Below are 20070 nucleotides of genomic sequence, written 5' to 3'. Positions count from 1 at the left end.
TAATGCGGACAGAAAGAAACAATGCAGGCGTGAGGAACCACCGAGAAGCTGGGAGGCAGCGAGCCAGCACCAGAAATTATCCAAGCTCCGCAATCCTCACTGTATCAGGATGTTTTCAGCCAATTAATGCGCATTTACACGTGGGAGGAAACTGGAGCACCCTGAGAAAAGCTTACACGTGTGAGAGGGCAAACATCTCTTCCATACAGATGCAACATATGGGGTCCACGTTTGCTCTACTGTATTCTCCTGGAAAGCCAGGGCATGGCACCTAGACGCCCATGGGCAGGGAGTTTCAGAACATGTTTGTGATCCACCATCCTTCACCTCCACAGGCGAGCGCCACCACTACCTGGATAGTGACGGCCACCATCTGTGCAAGGAGTGTGAGCGATTTGTATGTTCAGGCTTTCTCTCGACACTCCAGTTTGTGTCTCTATGCTAAACAGGTAACTTTACAATTGAACATCCTAAGCGAGACACTTGCTTTGAGACTCAATGTGGCGTAGCTGATTCAATCAAATAATATAATTAACAAAATTAAAATAAACACACACACATACCTTATATAAATGTCCAGAACGTTGCCTCGGACAACATTGAAGGTCTGGGCGGCAGTGGCGCTAAGCGTCCCTTTGGTGACCGTGACCGCCACCGTCAAGCGACAGTCAGCCTCTAGCCAAGACTTCGATATCTTCACAACGCCAGTCTCCAAGAAGCCGACTTCACACGCTGCCAGCACACCACCTGCAGACGACTTAGTGCACTCCCAGTCGAAGTTGGTCTCTGTGCCATCGCGTGACTCGTCGAGATCATAAGGCCCCGCGGACGCATGGACAACAAGATCGTGCCCTACGCCCACTCTTCTGTTGGCGCCACCCACAATGGCTGCGGCCAGACGCTCTGGCCCAACGGTGACGTTGAGAAAGTCTGTTTGCTCCTCGGTGGTCACCGTGCGGAGACTCGCCCTGACTGCCAGCACGTACTCCCCTTCAGCAAAATACCTCGGTGGGAAATGCACACGATTAGAATTATGCCACGGAATGGAAGTCACATTCCCGTTTGCTCGGTGTGTGATGGTCCAGGTGTATTCTGCATCGGTATAAGTTTGAACGCAGAACACCTTCAGGTTTGCCACCACATCCATGCTGTCTGATATTTCCAAAAGTCTTGTCTTACCCTTGCTCCGTAATTCATCTTCCAGAGTCACACTGTAACTGATACAGCCGTGGTCATTGACGTAGATGGTCTTGTCGTACGTTCTGGTGTCAAAAGCGGTAATTTCCTGAACTCGTACCTGGTGGGTGCCGTATGCCAAGAAGGAATGAGAGAAGGAGAAGGTGCCTTCGTGGTGCCCGCTTACCGCGCGAGACGACGGGAAAAGGTTCTTGCAAAAGAAGGGGCCGTAGAGAAAGGTGTGGCCATGCTCAGGGGTGCAAACGTAGCACGCGGCACCCGAGAACGCGCCCCTTATTGTTACATTCACGGTTCCATCTGGCTCGAGGGGCTCGTAGGTAATCTCCGTGGAGCCTTGTTTCGAGTAGGGAGACAATAATTCGATACGTAGAGCTATCTCGTTCTCCCAGGACAACGGAGTCAATCGTATTCCGTGGACAAAAATGGGGCTTCTAAAAAGCGTGATTTTTGGCGAGATGGCATCCACAAGCCCCGTGTAGAACTGCAAGAGAACAAAACCACCACCACCACGCTGTTGTGATCATCCGGCCAGGGAACCCGGCGGTAACGCTTGCAATCGGAACGTTGCAAGTTCAAATTCTGGTTGGGGGTTGACTCAACCCATCATCCCACCAGGGTCGATATACGTGTACCACTTTGTGGGGAAGTCTACAGCAGTTGTCCTATGAATAGACTCAATCCCCGCCATAGACATGTGGAATTTTCTCTACTGGATCAGGTCTGTAAATTTGAGATGAGAACCACCTCAATGCTCATTGGATAAGGAAATCACTTTGACTTTCCTAGGTTCAATTACATAGAAACTACCCAAGAGGAATTAAAATAGATGCTCAATATTATATATATTTACATTATATACATGGATATTAATAAAAAAAATTCAGACCAAACTCACATTAAATCCGAAAGGCAATGGTTAAATATAATTTAATTCTTCAAATAATTTCATAGTAGTTGGGTTGCACGAGAAATTGTTCATCATGTAATATAAATGATCACAACATGAGGATTGCCCCAATATCAGTTTCACAAAACGCTGTACTGTAATTGTATTTCACCATTTCATTTGATCGGTTTTGTGCTTAGCTGTACATCCAGTACAACTAAAGATTGCTTAAACGTTCTTCAACTCTTGTGGCGGTGTAGAGTGTGAGTGCTCCTGCTATCTCTTGCAAGACGTCTCGCCATTGTGGAAGAGCAAATCAATGTATGCATGTTGAACTTCTTTTGCACCGTACATAGCCAACCGTGATAATCGGAGATGCCGGGGAAGGACAACAAACGAAGCACAAGACGCATTTTTTAAAAATGAGCCTGCTATCTTCAATACACATAGAGAGGCTCTCTCTCGTGTGAGCTCTTCCTCCAGCAGTGGCTTGAGCAAGACATTGCAGAGTTGCCCATTTATCTTTTACTGTATTAATAACATTCCCACGAAGAGAAAAAACGTACACCCACCGCTATAGCATCACGGCATCCGGTAGAGACGACCGCATCAATGCAAGTGACTAAGAGCGCAGTCACCCAGCCGGGTCTCACGCCGTAGCGCAGACCCAGCTCCGGAGAAGATCCCTGCAAGATCATCCCCGTCAGATTAACCGCGGAACGAAAATCGATCTGCAGGAACTCGGAGCTGCGGGACTGGCGAGGTCTCCAGTAGCCCAGTGGGCTGTTGATTCGTGCGTTCCTTGCCAAGAAAGGATCGCCAAATTCAGACGACGCCGTTATTATGTCATCAGGGATAAGGCCAGACTCCATCCCAAGCGGCCTTCGGTAATCTGCGAACAACAGGGAAGGGATGTACTCATGGATTTATTCCTGTACATTTATTGGCTAATACTGAACTTTAATGACTGCTGGCGTTGCCGATATTTATGGTTTACAACTTTGTTCAGGCACTTGTGGCAGCGCAGCTTCAAAAGGGTTTTTAGCAACCTTAACGCTTGCCTATGACCAGAGCCAGTAAACTTACACGACAGTTTAGCTGGGAATGTAATAAAACCCCATGTGTACTTCTAATAAATAATACGTGTTGTTTCAATCTGTAATCATAATACACTGGATTATTTTCGGTTTGTTTACACACTGACAAATATACAACGTACAGTTGTATCCCATGGTGCTCTGACTATGTTTGACAATAAACAACTCACACTACCATTTCTGCGTTATGGGCTGACCAACTGGAAACAGGAATTTTTCATCCTGAATGTGTTCTAAATGTAATTTCCAACCATTATTTCGTTGCCATCTCACCATCAGCGTACGTGATTATTTTGTAGGAAGCATTGAACCCTCTATATGTCACACTCAAGTCAGACTTGAATTTTACTATCAGCGTATTGCTAAAAGACTTGTACGAGTAGCCATTGAACTCAGCATCTGTAGCCATCTGGTTTTCTGAAAGAGTAACTGAATCGAAGAATAATTCAAGTCTGTAAAGAAACAAACACAGAGACACAGAAGAGAGGAGGACGCAAGGAATCGTTATGGAAGGAATTTGAACGAACAACACATTCACACGTTCGAAGAGCACGGTTGGCTATGTACGGGACGGAGACATTTCCAACACACAGTACATCGATTAATCGGAACTGGCTTGGTTTTTTTCTGCACATCGGCTAACCTCCGAGTTTAAAGTTACCACGTGATCAATGTGATGTATTCAGTGGCTGGGTGGTCCAGAGGTGTACATTCGTGTATGTCTCAGTTTAACATTGAGTCTGAAACACTTACATTCATAGCCATATATACACATGGACAAGAGGGCATTGACATCGTCTGAACACTCCACAATGCACATCTCATTCGCAGTACCTTACAATTGTGATCGATCATAATAGTGACCGAATGTTGCAGACAATTGCTGTACTCTGAAGCATGTGATTGTGTTTACCCACATAGCCATCGCTCATAGTCATACTATGAACTTCATAAATATACTTTGCCATATTGGTGTGATATATATTAAAAATATACTGTACATTGTTAACATTACTCACTCCATGTCGACAATTTCTAACACGATGACAGAAAATGGCAGTGCTTCGATGACCCAGACACAGAAGGCGCTGTTCAGGTAATGCTGTGGGTAGTTGGGGCTGGTGAAAGAGCCTTGCGGCTCTCTCAGCGTGCCTCCACAGGTGACTCTCTCTGTAACAAGAACGCGAGGCACACGTTAACCTCACCAACTGCTTCGATGGAAGCCTCGAGCCCAGGTGACGACGCTCTATGTGCGGTGGGTGTCTGTGTTGTTGTGGGGAGCGGTGGTGCAGCGGTTAACACGCTGGCCATCCACCCCCTCGTCTACCGTGCCAGCCTTCATGGGTGCCTGCTAACAGCACTTGCCCCAACAGTCTGTTCAGGCTATACGGGCGATCTTTGTCTTTGTGTAGAGCAGAGATGAACGCAGTGCGCGCAGTTGAGCGAGTGCAGTCGAGGGCGAGCAGGGGCTGTGTGCAGGTTGGGGCAGGGGCTGTGTGCAGGTTGGGGCTGTGTGCAGGTTGGGGCAGGGGCTGTGTGCAGGTTGGGGCAGGGGCTGTGTGCAGGTTGGGGCAGGGGCTGTGTGTAGGTTGGGGCAGGGGCTGCGTGCAGGTTGGGGCTGTGTGCAGGTTGGGGCAGGGGCTGTGTGCAGGTTGGGGCAGGGGCTGTGTGCAGGTTGGGGCAGGGGCTGTGTGCAGGTTGGGGCAGGGGCTGTGTGCAGGTTGGGGCAGGGGCTGCGTGCAGGTTGGAGCAGGGGCTGTGTGCAGGTTGGGGCTGTGTGCAGGTTGGGGCAGGGGCTGTGTGCAGGTTGGGGCAGGGGCTGTGTGCAGGTTGGGGCAGGGGCTGTGTGCAGGTTGGGGCAGGGGCTGCGTGCAGGTTGGGGCTGTGTGCAGGTTGGGGCAGGGGCTGTGTGCAGGTTGGGGCAGGGGCTGTGTGCAGGTTGGGGCAGGGGCTGTGTGCAGGTTGGGGCAGGGGCTGTGTGCAGGTTGGGGCAGGGGCTGTGTGCAGGTTGGGGCAGGGGCTGCGTGCAGGTTGGAGCAGGGGCTGTATGCAGGTTGGGGCTGTGTGCAGGTTGGGGCAGGGGCTGTGTGCAGGTTGGGGCTGTGTGCAGGTTAGGGCAGGGGCTGTGTGCAGGTTGGAGCAGGGGCTGTGTGCAGGTTGGGGCTGTGTGCAGGTTGGGGCTGTGTGCAGGTTGGGGCTGTGTGCAGGTTGGGGCAGGGGCTGTGTGCAAGTTGGGGCTGTGTGCAGGTTGGGGCTGTGTGCAGGTTGGGGCAGGGGCTGTGTGCAGGTTGGGGCTGTGTGCAGGTTAGGGCAGGGGTTGGTGCGAGTGCGAGAGGCGCCGTGCAGGCGACAGCTCAAGTGGGGAGCGCACGAGGGCTCGCCACGAGGAGCGGTATCGAAGCGGCGAGTGCTGGGAGCTGTCCGGGGACCAAGAGAGGAGACGTCTCGAGCCGCTGCCGCTCGAGACGTCAACGGGACCCCCCCCCCGCCAGGGACAGACGGGCGGGTGGGCACGGGGTAGCGTAGGAGAGGGCAGCGGCGAGATATGAGAGAGTGGTGAGGTACAGAGTGGTGAGGTGCAGAGTCGGTGAGAGTGGGTATAGCAGGAGAAGCGGAGTGTGTGGTGACAGTGCCTCCAAGGGGCGCGAGAGCAGAGTTAGTAAAGTGTGAGCAGGTGACGTGTTACTTCGTGTCAGTGCGAGTTATTTCACGACACTACATTTGTGTTGCAAAAACCCAATGAAGTAACATTATATATTATTGCACCGTGCTACTCTATTAGTACACTTTCATTCTTCACTCAGTTGGCATTGTTAGTTATTGTAATTGTTATATAATGTCCAATAAGCAATGGCAACCCGCAGTCTATTGTTGTTAGCATCCTCTAATTTATAAATGTCCTGGAAAAAAAATGGAAATGAACTTTAATCAGCATCAAGGTATGCTAATTTCGTGATGGTGAATGCTAAAAACAATTACCATAGGATTCAGATGGAAGCTTTAGGCAGCTAAATCTGGAATTTTGGGCAAGTGTGCTTTGACTGCCAGTGCAGAGACCTGCCACTAATTCGAGTAATGGTATCATAATAAGCTTGCTCCGTATTCACAATATTTATCGATATACAAGCTACTCGACCTGGATTTATTTTCCACTGTAAAATAAAATGGATATGAAGATGGCTCAAATTATATCTTACCAGAATGAAGTTCTTGCAATGCATTAGACATTAAGATCACAACTATATATATGTGTGCAGTCTTCATGATCTGCAATGTAAAGTGTAAATGTATTACTTTACAGTATATACAAAACAGAAATTTACTATCAATATATACACAACGATTAGCTACTGTACCATGATCCTGACTACCCTGAGTTTGATTTCTGGCCAAAGCAAACGTGAGTGGCAAGCGACGTATGGACCAGTCTGGGATCTCCTCCTTCACCAACCCAAGTGAACTGCCGTGGTGAAGTCCAGCACGAGACCTTCATCCACTAGTTGATCGATAAAGGGATGTTCATGTATGTGCACAATAAAAATGCCTACGAGATATGAAGGTATACGATCAGGTGTAGCCAATATTTGTCATCCCAATATTCCCATGTTCCACTGTGGGGCAATGGGCCATTAGACCGAACGAAAGCTCTTCAAATGACGAAGTCAAATAATAAAACGTTCCTCTTCTGCCAATTAAAATGTACATATGGAACATTAATGCACCTCATTGTGTTAACATACAGGTCAAAGTCAAACGTTAAAGTGTTTTTCTCTCGTGCATGAGTGTAATGTTCGTAGCTCTGAGCTATCGCTTGAAATTCCGCATTCTCATGGCAGGAGTCAAGTAATAGATAGCTGAATCACCGTTGACAAACCACAAAGTGGTTCCCATGTCATCGTGACAGATACATTGATCCCTAACAACAACTTTATCCTGCAACCATCTGATTTGAGTCACACGCTCTAACCATTGTGCCTGGATAGATTTACAAAAAGCATGTTACTCTTTTCAAACCTCTATTACAGATTTTTCAAGATTTCAAACTTCATCATCATCTATGAAAACGAATCACATTTGGTATATGCAACATGATTATTATAGTATCCTGGAAGCACACGTTGTGCAAGTCGACAACAAGTAAGATATCATCATGAAGAATGTAAGTGCCTGCAAGGCAGTGTCTCCACCGACTCAGATGAAACACCACCAGACAGCACCAACTCACACTACACACACACAGCCCACACTACACACACCACCACCACACACACAGCTCACACTGCACACACCGCCGTCTCACCTTCATGAGTGGGCAGTGGGAGGGGACGAGGCCAGGCCAGGGAGTGTAAAGTCGCGACTTGGTAAGTCACAAACTGGCAGCTGAATGCACCGTGCCAGAGGGCTCGCTACGAATGGCAGTCTGTGTGTGTGTTGCGTGTGAGGGCAACAGGACTGAATAAACTCACGGCATCGCTCGTACTTGCTGTGTGACCAGTGCAGTTGGGTAGTCTGTGTTGTCAGGGTCGAGTTGTAAGTAAAGACGTAGGATGGCTGGATGGATCTTCATGATGATATTGCGCAGACAAGGGAGAGACATTTAATATAACCAGATCAAAGTTAATCTCCATATATATGCATGAGCAATGAAAAATAAAAGATGTTACACTTAGCATATACAGTGCTCCATAGGCATCCTGTGTCAGCGATTCTGTATTATTCTTTGGGTCTTTCTGTAAAGCCACGTAGATAGACTAAAATAATCAAAATAATAACAAGAAAATGACTTCCTGCAGACACGAAAGCTTCAAGTCAAGATTCTGTAATACTTCATCATTCCTTGCACATGTCAATTGTTTACATTTTGATGACGGTATAGTACTATATTATCGCAATTGTATCGATATCACGCTGAAGTATTTTATCCCATCCTGTCCAAAAAAACTACAATAAACTGAAATAATAGTTGTTGTTGTTTTACAATTACCTTGAAATGCCAAACAGAATCCACAAAGAAGCCTCCTCACCGTCCCGAGCCTGGCAGGGGGACGAGCATCTGACGTGGCACGGCGGAGCGCCTCACCTCGTCACCTCCTGCTGCTGTAATTGCTGTTGCCACACAACCTCCTTTAAAGCACACGCTGTTTAAATGTGTTTGTTCCCGCTGTGTGTAACTTGTGTTCACTTACACGCCTCCTGTGTGTGGTGCAAGCAGCGTTTTGTTTCAGTGCAGCGGTCAACAACAGAGCGATCATCAACACTCCGCCCGGAGGGCAAAGCTCACTACCCGGCTGGTGTCATCATCCTGCCTCTCTATTTCTCTCCTGTTATATTCCGACTGAATACGTCTTAGATCTTGACTTAAAGCTTTCGTGACTGCAGGAATTCATATTCTTTGGCTCTTTCGGTAAAGCCACGTAGATAGGTTCAAAGAAAATAACAAAAATAACCAAAAACTACGACGTTTCGATCGCAACACAAGCGGTCATCATCAACTTCGTAGTTTTTTTTTATTTTTGTTAATTTCTTTGAACCTATCTACGTGACTTTATCGAAAGACCCAAAGCATATGAATCCGTCTTCTTTCTCGTAACTTTTTGAATATAAATCACTCCTCTTTATTCTATCCCGTCTTCTGAATAGAATCCCTCTCATATAGCTCACATAGCTTTTGGAGCATATAGTGTCTCCTGAATAAAGTCTATAGATCTCTTATTAATGCATCTCCTGTTAAATAACCATCATGATTACATCCCTCTTCTACCTCCCTCGTGAAAATGTTTATCTCTTCTTTTCCGGATATCTATTTTGAGTCATCGTCATCATCACGATCCATTGGCAGATGTCCCGTATGTGTCCACTGTACATTTTGTCATTTCTTTTCTATCTTGTGCCATTAAGATTAAGTAGTGTGCATTTTTGCTGGCACCAATCTCTTATGCCTTGACTTAAATCTTTCGTGACTGCAGGAATTCATACTCTTTGGCTCTTTCGGTAAAGTCACGTAGATAAAAAAAAAACTACGACGTTTCGATCACAACACAAGCCATCGTCATCAGCAGGGCCGGATTAAGATTGTGTAGGCCCCCGTTAAAGAAACAGCTAACAACAAATAATTTCAGCATTCACAAATTAAAAAACGTTTCACTTCATCTCTGGAGGTCCTCCAGCTGGCGGAGGCCCGTGGGCTGCAGCCCCGAAAGCCCCCACGCCTTGACCCGGCCCTGGTCATCAGGAGTGAAGAAGAGGGGGAAGCTGCTGAAGGCAGGATGTGTTTAAAGGTTTAAAATGCGTGGAGCACAATGGTCATAAACGATGTGGGCAGAGCTAGTGATGTTAATGTGAGAGATTAGCATGTTAATGGAAAATCGGAAAGCCGAAGCCACGGGGAAAATAAATAAAAACTCACATCGGAAGGTGGCAGGATGGGAACATCACAGCCAATTATGACTTAAACTAGTTGATGACGTCCTTGCAATGATTGCTCAGTTTGGACCCATCCTCTCGGTTGAAATTATCTGTCTGTATATATGGATGGCTTCATGAACCAATCTTTGTTGATAGCCAGTGGGCTTACAAAGTACCTTCGTCTTAAAGAAATCAATTTAGTGTGAGCCCACCGCATTAAAGAAATGATCAGCCACGGCCGAGGTATTGGTCCTCCCGTGTTTCAGATCTGCCTTATGCTCATGAACACGGTCCGAGACATGTCGCTTAGTTTCCCCAATGTAACTACTGCCACAGACACAGCTTAGTTTGTAGACGCCGGGGTATTGCATGTTAGGGATCCTATCCTTCACAGATGGGATCTGATCACAAATTTTATGTCCTCTGTTAAATCGAACCTGGATGTTGTGTTTGCTCATGATTTTGGAATTTTGGTGACCCCTGCTATGTATGGCAATGTGATGGTTTTGATTGGGTCCTCAGATGGTTCTTTCTCAACGGTTGGGGTGATAGTTTTATGGATTGTGTGGTCCGAATATCCATTCATCTTGAGAACTTGGTGCACGTGTTTCAGTTCACTGGCTAGGTGATGATGGTCGGAGATACATCGAGCTCTATGGTGTACAGTTTTGACGAGGGAATTCTTCTGGGATGGATGGTGGTGGGAGTCAGGTCTTAGGTAGGCATCCGTATGAGTTGCTTTCCTGTAGACAGTGTCCCATTGAGCCATCTGGTCTCTTTTTGATTAGAACATCCAAAAATGGTAGCTTGCCATCCTTTTACACCTCCATGGTGAATTTGCCAGTTTCCTGTTCATCACTGCCTGCATCATCAGCTTTCTTTCTTTTATGTGCAACCATTTTATTAGTTCAATGTTGGTCACTATTTGGTCCAGCTGAGATGCAGTATATCCTTCTGTAGCAATACATTTCGAGTATCAATAGCTTATGTTTTTTGTTTCATTCTCGCAGGCATACAACGCTATATTTAACAAGCATGTTCTTGACATGTTCAGTTTGGTCTTGTAGCCGATTTGCTTGCTTCTCCAGATGTTTAGAATCCTTGTGTAGTGGCATTCCTGGGTGATGTCACTGCTCCCCGGTTGTAGTGCCAGCCCCTGGACGACAGGGGGCGGAAGAGTGCCCGGATCGAGCTGGGCCGTGGCACTCAAGTTGAACCCAGGGGGGCTCCTGACCGGAGGGATGGACCCCAGGACCCCCAAAAGGGGGCTGGGGGGATGACGTGCCCAGAACCCAGGTCCTTCTCGAAGGTTCGAGAAGGAGGGCGTGCCTAGGGGCAGAGAGAGAGAGCCGGGACTGACTATATAACCATGAAGCTGCTGTTGTATACTGGAGACCCGAAGCCGTCACTCTGAAGAGGAGCTTGAAGACGAGACCCGGGCCCCAGCCAGGGTCGTGTCGACGTCAGCCTCCCCAGTGCTAGGCGCGTTAGCCCCGAGGACATCCCTCCGTAGTGTCGGGTGGAAGGCGCCGTTACCCCTTTGTGTTCAGCTTACTCCTGTTGCAATACACTTGTTGCCTCTCGAGAGGTCTCGCTCTCCTCTCTACCCACTCCACTTGCATTACTCAGTGCCTTTGCTATCCTCGCTCTTGTCTTTCGTGCTGTCGCTGTCCCATGTCAGTCGAATTCACCGCTCCTAAATCTATCTCAAGACATCTCCTAATGAATACATGTATCTCCTCTACAGTTATGACTGTCACTGTTCTCTCATGATTACCTCCTCGTTCTTGACATTTCTCCTGTAAATATCTCACATTTCCGTTTAATATAGGTTTCATTCAAATGCATGTCATATCATTCCCATTATGAATACATTTTGCCAATGCATCTCTATCCATTATCTTACCTCGTTCTGACACATTGTCTCACATCTCAGTTGAGTGCATGTCTGCTAAAAATCCGATGCAAGTGTACAGCAAAGGTTAAAGAGCCCGTAGCCTGTTGCGATCCGCATCGCCACTCAATCAGGCCCTCCAATAAACGTTTGGACAACCATGGTTTAGAATTTCAAATGGCATTTATTAAACACTATGTCCAGATTGTCATATCCAAATACATTTGCCCAAATTGAGATGATTAAGACGTGCAGATGACAAACTGCTGTTAACCTCTATGAAAAAGTGTGCCGAATAGCAAAGTACTGGACTACAAGGTACATTGGTGCTTAAAAAAAAACAGAAATATCTAAGTCCACGTCCACAACTCTGGAAGGAATGTTTTAAAATAACTTGTGCTGTACTTTTATTTTGCCTCTGCAATATATACTGTAGTACATAGTATTGCATCACCAGAAAGCACACGGACATAAAAGTGTAGACATTTAGAAGAGCTTTTTGGTATAATACATTACCACTCCAAATGGCTATTTAAAAGGGAAAACTCAGGAACATGTTGTCCATTAAACATTTACATTCATTTGGGAAATTTTTAAATCCATATGTGCAGTGTTTAATCATGCAAAGCTTGGTCAACCTTGAATTAAACTACCTTCCCTCTCAATATATCTTTTATCAAAAACTGGCATAAAAGTGAGAAAAAATGCCGTTGTCACAAAACTGCCTTTTCCCATGAACACCATCATTGGAGTGTTTTGATGATGGCTTCATACTTCCGGGAATTGCGGTATTTTTATGTTAATTTGCGCTCGTTCACAGGATACTTTCGATATGGATGATACTGATGTACTTATATTGCACACCTTCGGAGTACAAACCAGACCATTGGAAATAATCTCTGAATAAAATTACATATCAAGAGGTTCTGAAATGGTAATCCTATTTTAAAGGCTGCATCATTAACATGTTTTCGTATATTTCAGATAGCTCTTCGTTAATGCACCAACTATGAAGAAACTGCCCCTGGATCATTCAGTAAAACAATGTTAACATTGTCAATCAATACTCGATATTCATGTGGTGACAAATCTAGCTGATAAAAGTGTACTGTTCCAACATTAAGGCGAAAGATTAATACTGTTATTTGCTACCATAAGAGCTGACAGGCCTTCAAAAAATATTGTGGCCAATGTGAAGGGCAAATCTGAAGAGCACAACAGCCCAAGACATGCACCACTAGGCGGCGATATTCCCTTTGCCAGTACAGTCGGGTGTTTCACGGCCCTTCTTCACCTGTCAGACATGCGCATCACTCTGCATGCAGCATTGATGTGAACAAAATTAAGGTCGCTTTGTTGTTGGGTTGTTTTTTACGTAAAAATCTCTTTGCTATGCATATTCACTTAATTTTGATGTTGTACTATAAAGCGAGTTGTATGTCATTGGTATATCTTAACTTGTAACCAGATTTACATAACATTGCACATCGCTAAACTGTTAACTACGGTCATTTAAATAAAACTCGTAGTTTCCTGTCACGGTTATTGTGATATGAATTTCCTACAAAGGAAAACCGTTTGTAGCATTTAATGTTACTTTAGCATCAACGGCTGCGTCAAGTGCAAACTATAACGTCACAACTAAACATTTTAGTGGAATTTTATTGGCACTCGTAGTAATGCAATTTTAACTCAATATTTTTCACACTTCATAAAACTAGTGCCCAACCCAACCAGTGACGCCTTAGCGAGGAGATACGAGAGTATATATGCTTGGCAATAACAATGTCCCATTCCTTTCCATTCCACAAGACAGTAAAAAGCTGATTCTCATATATCATGGATCGTTACGAATCTTTGAACACATCCAAGAAAGTGAGGGGACTCGTGGAACATTGATGAGCTTACAAGTAAATTTCGCATTTAAATTGTGGAATCGCTCATACATTTCTCTGTCGATGTATGCTATAAGCATATGCTTTTTCAGAAATACAAATGGAATTTGAACACCATGCAAAGGTTATATTTAAAAGGTCTGTGGTTGCAGTATTTTAGGGAATTAGCATTCAGGTGTCACTAAACTAAGTTAAATTATCATCATAAACAAGCTACATTGGAAGACATTAAAATAACAAGCCTTCAAATACTGTATAATGGAGTTTAACATAACTGGAGATATTTTTAGTCACGGAGCCTGTATTAAACTACTTTTTATTGGCAAACAAATATTTCTGGATATTTGAATAAACATATGAAATATATTATGGCGGTAATATCCCGTTCGTTTTTACAAATTAAATGTGTTAACCAATGCATTGACACGACAGGAGACAACTCCCTTAAAGTATGGAGCTACCCTAGGTTTTATGACAATTATATGAAGTATGAATCATATCCAGTACATAAAAAAACAATATAATCATACAGATCAAAATAAGGTTTTAATTGATTGCAGTATTGTGTGGTGCAAATTTACATTTTCATCCAAGGGCCTTACTCATGTTTGTGGAGACATTTCTTCTGAATGTTAGTGGTATAATGGCCAAATTGAGCAAATAACACGAACTATGTCACTTTTCCACTATAGGAGGAAAATGCCTTTCCACCAATACATGAACTGCATTTTACCATCACCCAAAAATGCAAAACGTATACTCAGCTGTGACAAACCACACCAATAACATAAAACACCCATAGCATAACAATTAGAATTTTACTATTTAAATGCAACCATGCATTAAATGAACATATCAATGTGTATTTCTAAACTAAAAACACCCCCCCATATTGGTGAAATGCAGTCTGTAGCTTTTTATCATCATGGTATTTCCACTGCCTTTTGAATTACTTTGGTGCATACAGGTTTAAACTGTGCATCCAGATGATCCCAAACTTTAAGACAGTTTAAATCTAAAAGCTTTAATCTGTGTCCATCAACAAAATGTCAAACTAATCTAGAACATCTAACACTTGTATACAATAATTACAATATTTTACAGCACGTTTATGTACACAAAGCTGAAAATATTGCAGCAGCGTCTGGGCTTACGAGTGGACACCTGAGAGTATAATCCAACTAATGACAAAGTAGAAAAGGAATATTGGATACACGGCAAGGGCTTTCCTATTGGGCGGCTGACTGTCGGCCAGAAAGGCTGTCGATGCTGTGAAAACAAATCAAAGCATAAATTAACGTGGAAAGGGCTGTAAATGTCAATTCAGTTATTTCTTTGCGTGGAGAATACCACGCGATAAAAATATATATTCTTTAGCACAGCTCACTCATAAAAACCTGTAACAATAACCTTAATTTAAAATTCATGGAATAAAAAAAGCTGTTTAAATGCAAAAAAAAGTCAAAGTGTTATGGCAATGCTGTACATATTCTCTTAGCATGTTGTAGATAATGTCTGATCTGTTATTTCACAGAACATTATGAAGACGCTGAAAAGTGATTAATTAACATTTTGTCAACGCTGTAATGATTTTAAGAGTGTCAATCTATATTACAACATGTGAAATTGACTTACCAAATACAGACCAGCCGAAGGAAAGGAAGACCACAATAAAATTAATTATGGTGAGGACGAGAGTTTTTGTGGCCAAGGTGGTGATGAGACACACGATCATGGACACTGTCAGTGGCATAACACAGTATCCAAGCACACACAGGCTCTGGAAAAAGGATCTGAAAAACAGACATTAAACAGATTTTCACAATGCATGCTACCCACCCACCAACCTGTAACACATTATGCATTGTGGTTACCCAACCACGCACCATCAAGGTTCAACCGTACATCGAGTGATTTGATCATCAGCATGGTTATGATGCAGTGATGTAAAAAAGAATGTGTACCATGCAATTGAGACATGAAGATAGGTTAACGACTGTAAATTGAGACCCATTTAGGACTGAAAAAACATAGCAATGTCATTAACTTGGTGGTGGGTATAGATAAATGTTATGTTAAACAATTGGAGGATGAAAATTGTATTTGCACATAACCTATCCTTTGTCTAATTCTTGTGGAACACGAAAGACTCACATGTTACCCCCAAGGAGCTGGGAATTCAGCGTGACGACGATGGCACCGACCCAGACCAATACAAAAACCTCTGCAAACTGTGGGCCTTGACTCGCTCTGTCAGTGGGGGTCTTCGCCTGCAGCATCCTGAAAGGCAACAATCGCCTCATTTACAATTACTGTAGCGCCAAAGCAACCAGTTTTACACATTGGTGAAAAGGGATATCTTGTATGAAACTAAATGCTTGTCCTGAAGCCTGCTGAACTTATGAACATGTTTGAACTAGTTTACATGCTTTGAATCAATATGCTGATGTTTAACCATTGATTTAAAGCACCATAAGAAGTGAATAAGCTGCGATAACTGGAAACATTGATAAATCAATGGTATTTTCTTGCTAAAATTAAATGTGCTGTATTTTTTTATATCAATAATCTCCACAACCATGCGGACTGAATGCAGTGTTTTCAGTAGACACACATTCTGCATGAAAACGTATGACGCTATACTATTTAGGCTGTTAAAATAAAAAGTGTGCTTCATAACTATTTTTAACACATTTTATTAAGTTTTCTTCCAAACAAAAGAAACACCAATTTCATTGTTGAAAATTATCTTTCACTGCTATAAGCATCATCTCTAATGCCATGTATTGAAGTGACACTTTGCAGGAAGGAAAGTGAAACTGAATTAATGAGGGTGATACTCACGCTGCTAGTAATACACAGAGTATTAGTGGACCCCACAGATCCCCTGCAAATAAAAACATTACATTATATATTGACAGCTTTAAAACAACTGTTAAAACATTTCTGAATACAAAAATGTTAATACTGTGTTGAACAAAAATGTGATGTCATAGTGTATGAATAGCATAGTTTGCATTAGCTTCAGACCTACACGGATGTAGGTGTAATGAACCAATGTCTTATTCAAACAAGTACAATTGTATTTACTTTATGTAATATGCTTACAGTCTCTTAAGAGTTCAGAACTCTTCTTTGGGTAGAGCACGTGAACGAACTTCTTCCCTACGGCTTTCATGTCTCTCATCTGTCAAACAGAAACACAGCCTAAGGTCGTCAACAGATCTCATGAAAGGAAACTTCAAAAGGCCTTCGGAAAGGAACAATCAGCATGCCCCTTTGTGGAGATTGGAAAATGAAAGACAGCATTTTCTGTAGTGGTGCGACACACAAAATACGGCCAATTAGCAAAGTGGGGTAGAGCAGTGTGGCACTTAGCGTACTGCTGTGAACCCTGCCACCTGAGATCATGTTCTGGTCACCGCTAACATAAGCAGCGAGTAGTATTTGAACCTGGCCTGGACCCCACTCTTCACTAACCAACACTTACCAGCAGGGTAAAATATGATCAAACCACCTCAAACACCATGAGTGTGGGATAGCCTTTATCCAGCAGTGGATTGACGACAAAGGGCTATAATTCACATGTATAGAAAAGAACAAAGTATATTAATTCAACGTTTTATTAAGTGCACTTTATCTCATCACTTCCCCCCCCTCTCTCGATGCAGTCGGAAATAGTTCCAGATGTGATTCACGGATAGCCAAAACCGCGGATAGCAAGCTTGTGAATAACGAGGCAATGCTGTACTTATGCTGCTGGATTAACGAGGTGCCAGGCGGTAATTTAAGAAACTTGCACCATGATGTCAACAGCTGCACCAGCAGATTCAACTGAACTGGGAATTTCAAGTCCAGTTTCTACGAACCACCACACCACAGCTACACCCTTTGTTGTAATTTGTATGATCCCGATATGTTATTTAACCACGTGGCATGTGTTCTCAGGTGTGGGACGAGCGTGCCACTCACGATCGTGTCCTTGACTGGCTCGTCCAGCGTGGAGAAGTCGTCCTCCCGGTTGTGGGACACGGGCACGTTGATGTCCCCCTCCACCGGCTCGTCGGCTGCCACCGACACGTTGGTGAGAGTCGCAAACTGCGTGGGACACCCATGGGTGGTAAGTAGCGACGTCCCCGTGTCACGACGTCCCCGTGTCACGACGTCCACATGTCACGACAAGAACGACTTTGTTTATGAAGCGGTAAGTGCGAGTTTGGCCGCGTGAACACCGCGGGGTCCCCCAGTGAGGTGGGGAGCGCTACGCTACGAACCCGGCCACCAACACCAGCGGCGATTAACTAAACAAGGCTCCTGGGCCTCCCCTAGGTCGACTCAGTCCCAAATAAGTAACCCGGTGCGATGTGTAAACATCGCCACTGGGGAGACAAAAGCGGCCGGGCGTGGTGCTGACCACCGGCCCCTCGTGTGCCACAGTGGCGGCCTTCTGCTCGCTAACAGCAGCACTTGCCCCTACAGTCTGGTGAAGGCTATGGGGGGGATCTTTGTCTTTGTGGCGACATCTCCACTGTCCACCACCACTCGGGACGTGTCACTCGCCACTCGGGACGTGTCACCCGCCCACTGGCAGAAAGTGACATAACGCAATGGCGAAACATGTTTTTAAACACACAATTGTAAGAAAACCCACAAGACAAACATCACCATCGCTAATGTAGACGCCCCGCTAATAATGTAGACGAAGGCCTCAACTCACAGGACAACGAATTAGACACAAAGGTGGTGGTGGTTTCGTCGAACGTGGCGAACCACAGCACATGCGGCCTATAAACAAGCGGAGCGCTCGCAGCGTTAGCCAGCGACGTGAACCAACCCTTAACAAGGCACAACTACACACACACACAGTGCACGTTAGTCGCTCGTCGCCACGACCGCGGTGGTGGTGTTAGCAAGTGCGAGGAAGGCGGAGGCGACATAATCAACTCGCCCTGACCTCCTCCAGCCCGGCGGCCTCCGCTGCCGCCATCGCGAGAGTGCGGAACACGACGCCGGCAGATTTCCCAGCGCACATCCGCAGCCCTCGGGGCACCGCCAGCGCTCATCCGCACTACCAAATACAACCACGGGATCATTTATTTATAGATTTGAAGCTTTCGTGACTGCAATGATTCATGTTCTTAGGTTTTTTCGGTAAAGTCACGTAGGTAAAAAAACACATAAAAAAATAAAATAAAATAAAAATCACGACGTTTCTCGACGTTTGCGTTGCCTCCGAAACGTCGTGATTTTTATTTTTATTTTATTTTACTTTTTTATGTGTTTTTTTACCTACGTGACTTTACCGAAAAAACTTAAGAATATGATTATTTATTTATCCGTGGCGCAGGAATCCGATGAGCTGTGAAGCTCTTCACCACAGATGTTCGCCTGGGGCACGGGCTCAGAGCGGGACAACAACTCACAATAGATAAAAACACGATGGGTGTGCAAAGTACAGGGAAGGTAAGCAAATCACAACAAATAAATAAAACCACATTTTTTTCTTTATTTTATTTTACCAGGTGAGGGGCCATCCATTGAGTAGGTAGCAAAAACTTGTCAAAACGTGACCCCTCCACCCCTCCCTGGACACACGCGGACTCCTTACACACCCCCCCCCCCAATCCTATAGAACGGCCGATATTTAATCCACGCAGAAACGATCAAGGATTAATAATATTAACGTGAATCTTGATTTGAATATTAACGTGTTCAAGCAAACAGATAGTCCACCGCCGGACTATCTAACTCATTTGAAGGCCAATGAAGACAAATTATTACTCAAGCGGAGGTGTCTGGGGTGACCCCCCTCCTCCCCCCTCCATGCGTCCGGGATGGATGGCCCCTATAGGGCACTGGGCTATGAGCTTATTTTTCAGGAGCGACCTGGCCACAAATAATAGTTAAAGTGGCTTATCATGTTGCAATTTAAAGCAGCCGAATAATCCAAACGCGTGATGTTGATTCTAAACGTGGAGGGAAGAACCGGAGGATCCGGAGAAGATGTCACAAGACCACGGGAGAGAGGCACGCAAATTCCAAATGTAGAGAAGGCGAGGTCGTCAAAATCTCGCCACCGTGCTACATTGCGATTTTAATTTGTAAACGTTTTCAGAGATTTAAGGATGAGTTGTGTTCAGCATGCAAGTGGGGAGGATATCCCCGGAGCACCCAGAGAAAACCCCACACTTTGCGCGAGGGGGAAACACTATCCTCTCGCAGATGGAAATTGATGGCGACGAGTCCACTTGCTGTACTGCCTTCTCCTGGCGAGCCATGGTATGACATCTCCTCGCCTCCGCAGTGCTGGATTACCTGCAATTGGCACGGTTGGCTACGTACTGTGCGAGATAAGTTCAACATGCTGCGCATACGAGGCATACATAGCCACCACCCAGCTCACTCCCTCCACTGCGGTACCTCTCGGCCAGTCGCGGCACATTCCCACGCGTGCCGCGGCATTTTCAGTTCTTGGGTAGAACCTCAATGTTTGAAACTCAGGGCGGACGAACGCTCCTCCCTGCCGTTCAGTTGCCGATCTCAGCTCCCGCCTTCGTCTCCCATTGGCCGAGGATGCGCAAGTACGACAGCAGAGACAGCCGTCAGCCCCCACCCCCGGCCCTCTCAACTCCCTCGTCACACGTGCGCAATTTGCCTTCAGGCGGCGAGGTTGGGTGGCTGCGAATTGAGAAAGAC

The 20070-nt window shown here is 45.1% G+C and overlaps 2 protein-coding genes across 7 annotated transcripts in view; both read right to left on the bottom strand.

Moving 5' to 3' along the window:
• Positions 1–8350, bottom strand: part of LOC133350090 (polycystin family receptor for egg jelly-like) — a 29455-nt gene extending 21105 nt beyond the window's left edge. For all 5 annotated transcript variants that reach the window (XM_061564096.1, XM_061564095.1, XM_061564097.1 and 2 more), the window contains exons 1-7: positions 8165–8350; positions 7647–7741; positions 6378–6447; positions 4200–4350; positions 3454–3632; positions 2656–2975; positions 564–1678 (exon numbers count right to left, since the gene is read on the bottom strand). In XM_061564096.1, coding sequence (XP_061420080.1) covers positions 564–1678; positions 2656–2975; positions 3454–3632; positions 4200–4350; positions 6378–6444 — 1832 coding nt within the window. In that variant the 5' untranslated portion in view covers positions 6445–6447; positions 7647–7741; positions 8165–8350. The remainder of the gene's footprint in view (positions 1–563; positions 1679–2655; positions 2976–3453; positions 3633–4199; positions 4351–6377; positions 6448–7646; positions 7742–8164) is intronic.
• Positions 8351–13125: 4775 nt separating this feature from the next.
• Positions 13126–18442, bottom strand: YIPF6 (Yip1 domain family member 6). Of its 2 annotated transcripts, none has more exons than XM_061564094.1 (7): positions 18329–18442; positions 17347–17472; positions 16483–16561; positions 16219–16261; positions 15529–15654; positions 15010–15167; positions 13126–14643 (listed from the first exon to the last, which is right to left on the bottom strand). In XM_061564094.1, the coding sequence occupies exons 1-7, from the start codon at positions 18404–18406 to the stop codon at positions 14525–14527; spliced, it is 729 nt and encodes a 242-aa protein (XP_061420078.1). In that variant the 5' UTR covers positions 18407–18442; the 3' UTR covers positions 13126–14524. The 2 variants fall into 2 exon arrangements, with proteins under 2 accessions (XP_061420078.1, XP_061420077.1); XM_061564093.1 differs by having other exon boundaries at positions 18323–18429.
• Between the last annotated feature and the right edge of the window lie 1628 nt (positions 18443–20070).

The sequence above is a fragment of the Lethenteron reissneri genome, chromosome 32, assembly GCF_015708825.2.
Source record: "Lethenteron reissneri isolate LAM-NWPU_2019-01 chromosome 32, ASM1570882v1, whole genome shotgun sequence".
Taxonomy (NCBI): domain Eukaryota; kingdom Metazoa; phylum Chordata; class Hyperoartia; order Petromyzontiformes; family Petromyzontidae; genus Lethenteron; species Lethenteron reissneri.
Note: the sequence above shows the minus strand (reverse complement) of the source record. Positions and strands in the feature narration are given on the sequence as shown.

Coding starts and splice junctions, on each gene's coding strand:
- YIPF6 (XM_061564093.1), bottom strand. CDS start 18,406: ATGTGCGCTGGGAAATCTGCCGGCGTCGTGTTCCGCACTCTCGCGATG. Junction 17,473..18,322: donor CCGGGCTGGAGGAGGTCAGG/GCGAGTTGATTA, acceptor TGTCCCACGCAG/TTTGCGACTCTCACCAACGT. Junction 16,262..16,482: donor TTCTGAACTCTTAAGAGACT/GTAAGCATATTA, acceptor TTTTATTTGCAG/GGGATCTGTGGGGTCCACTA.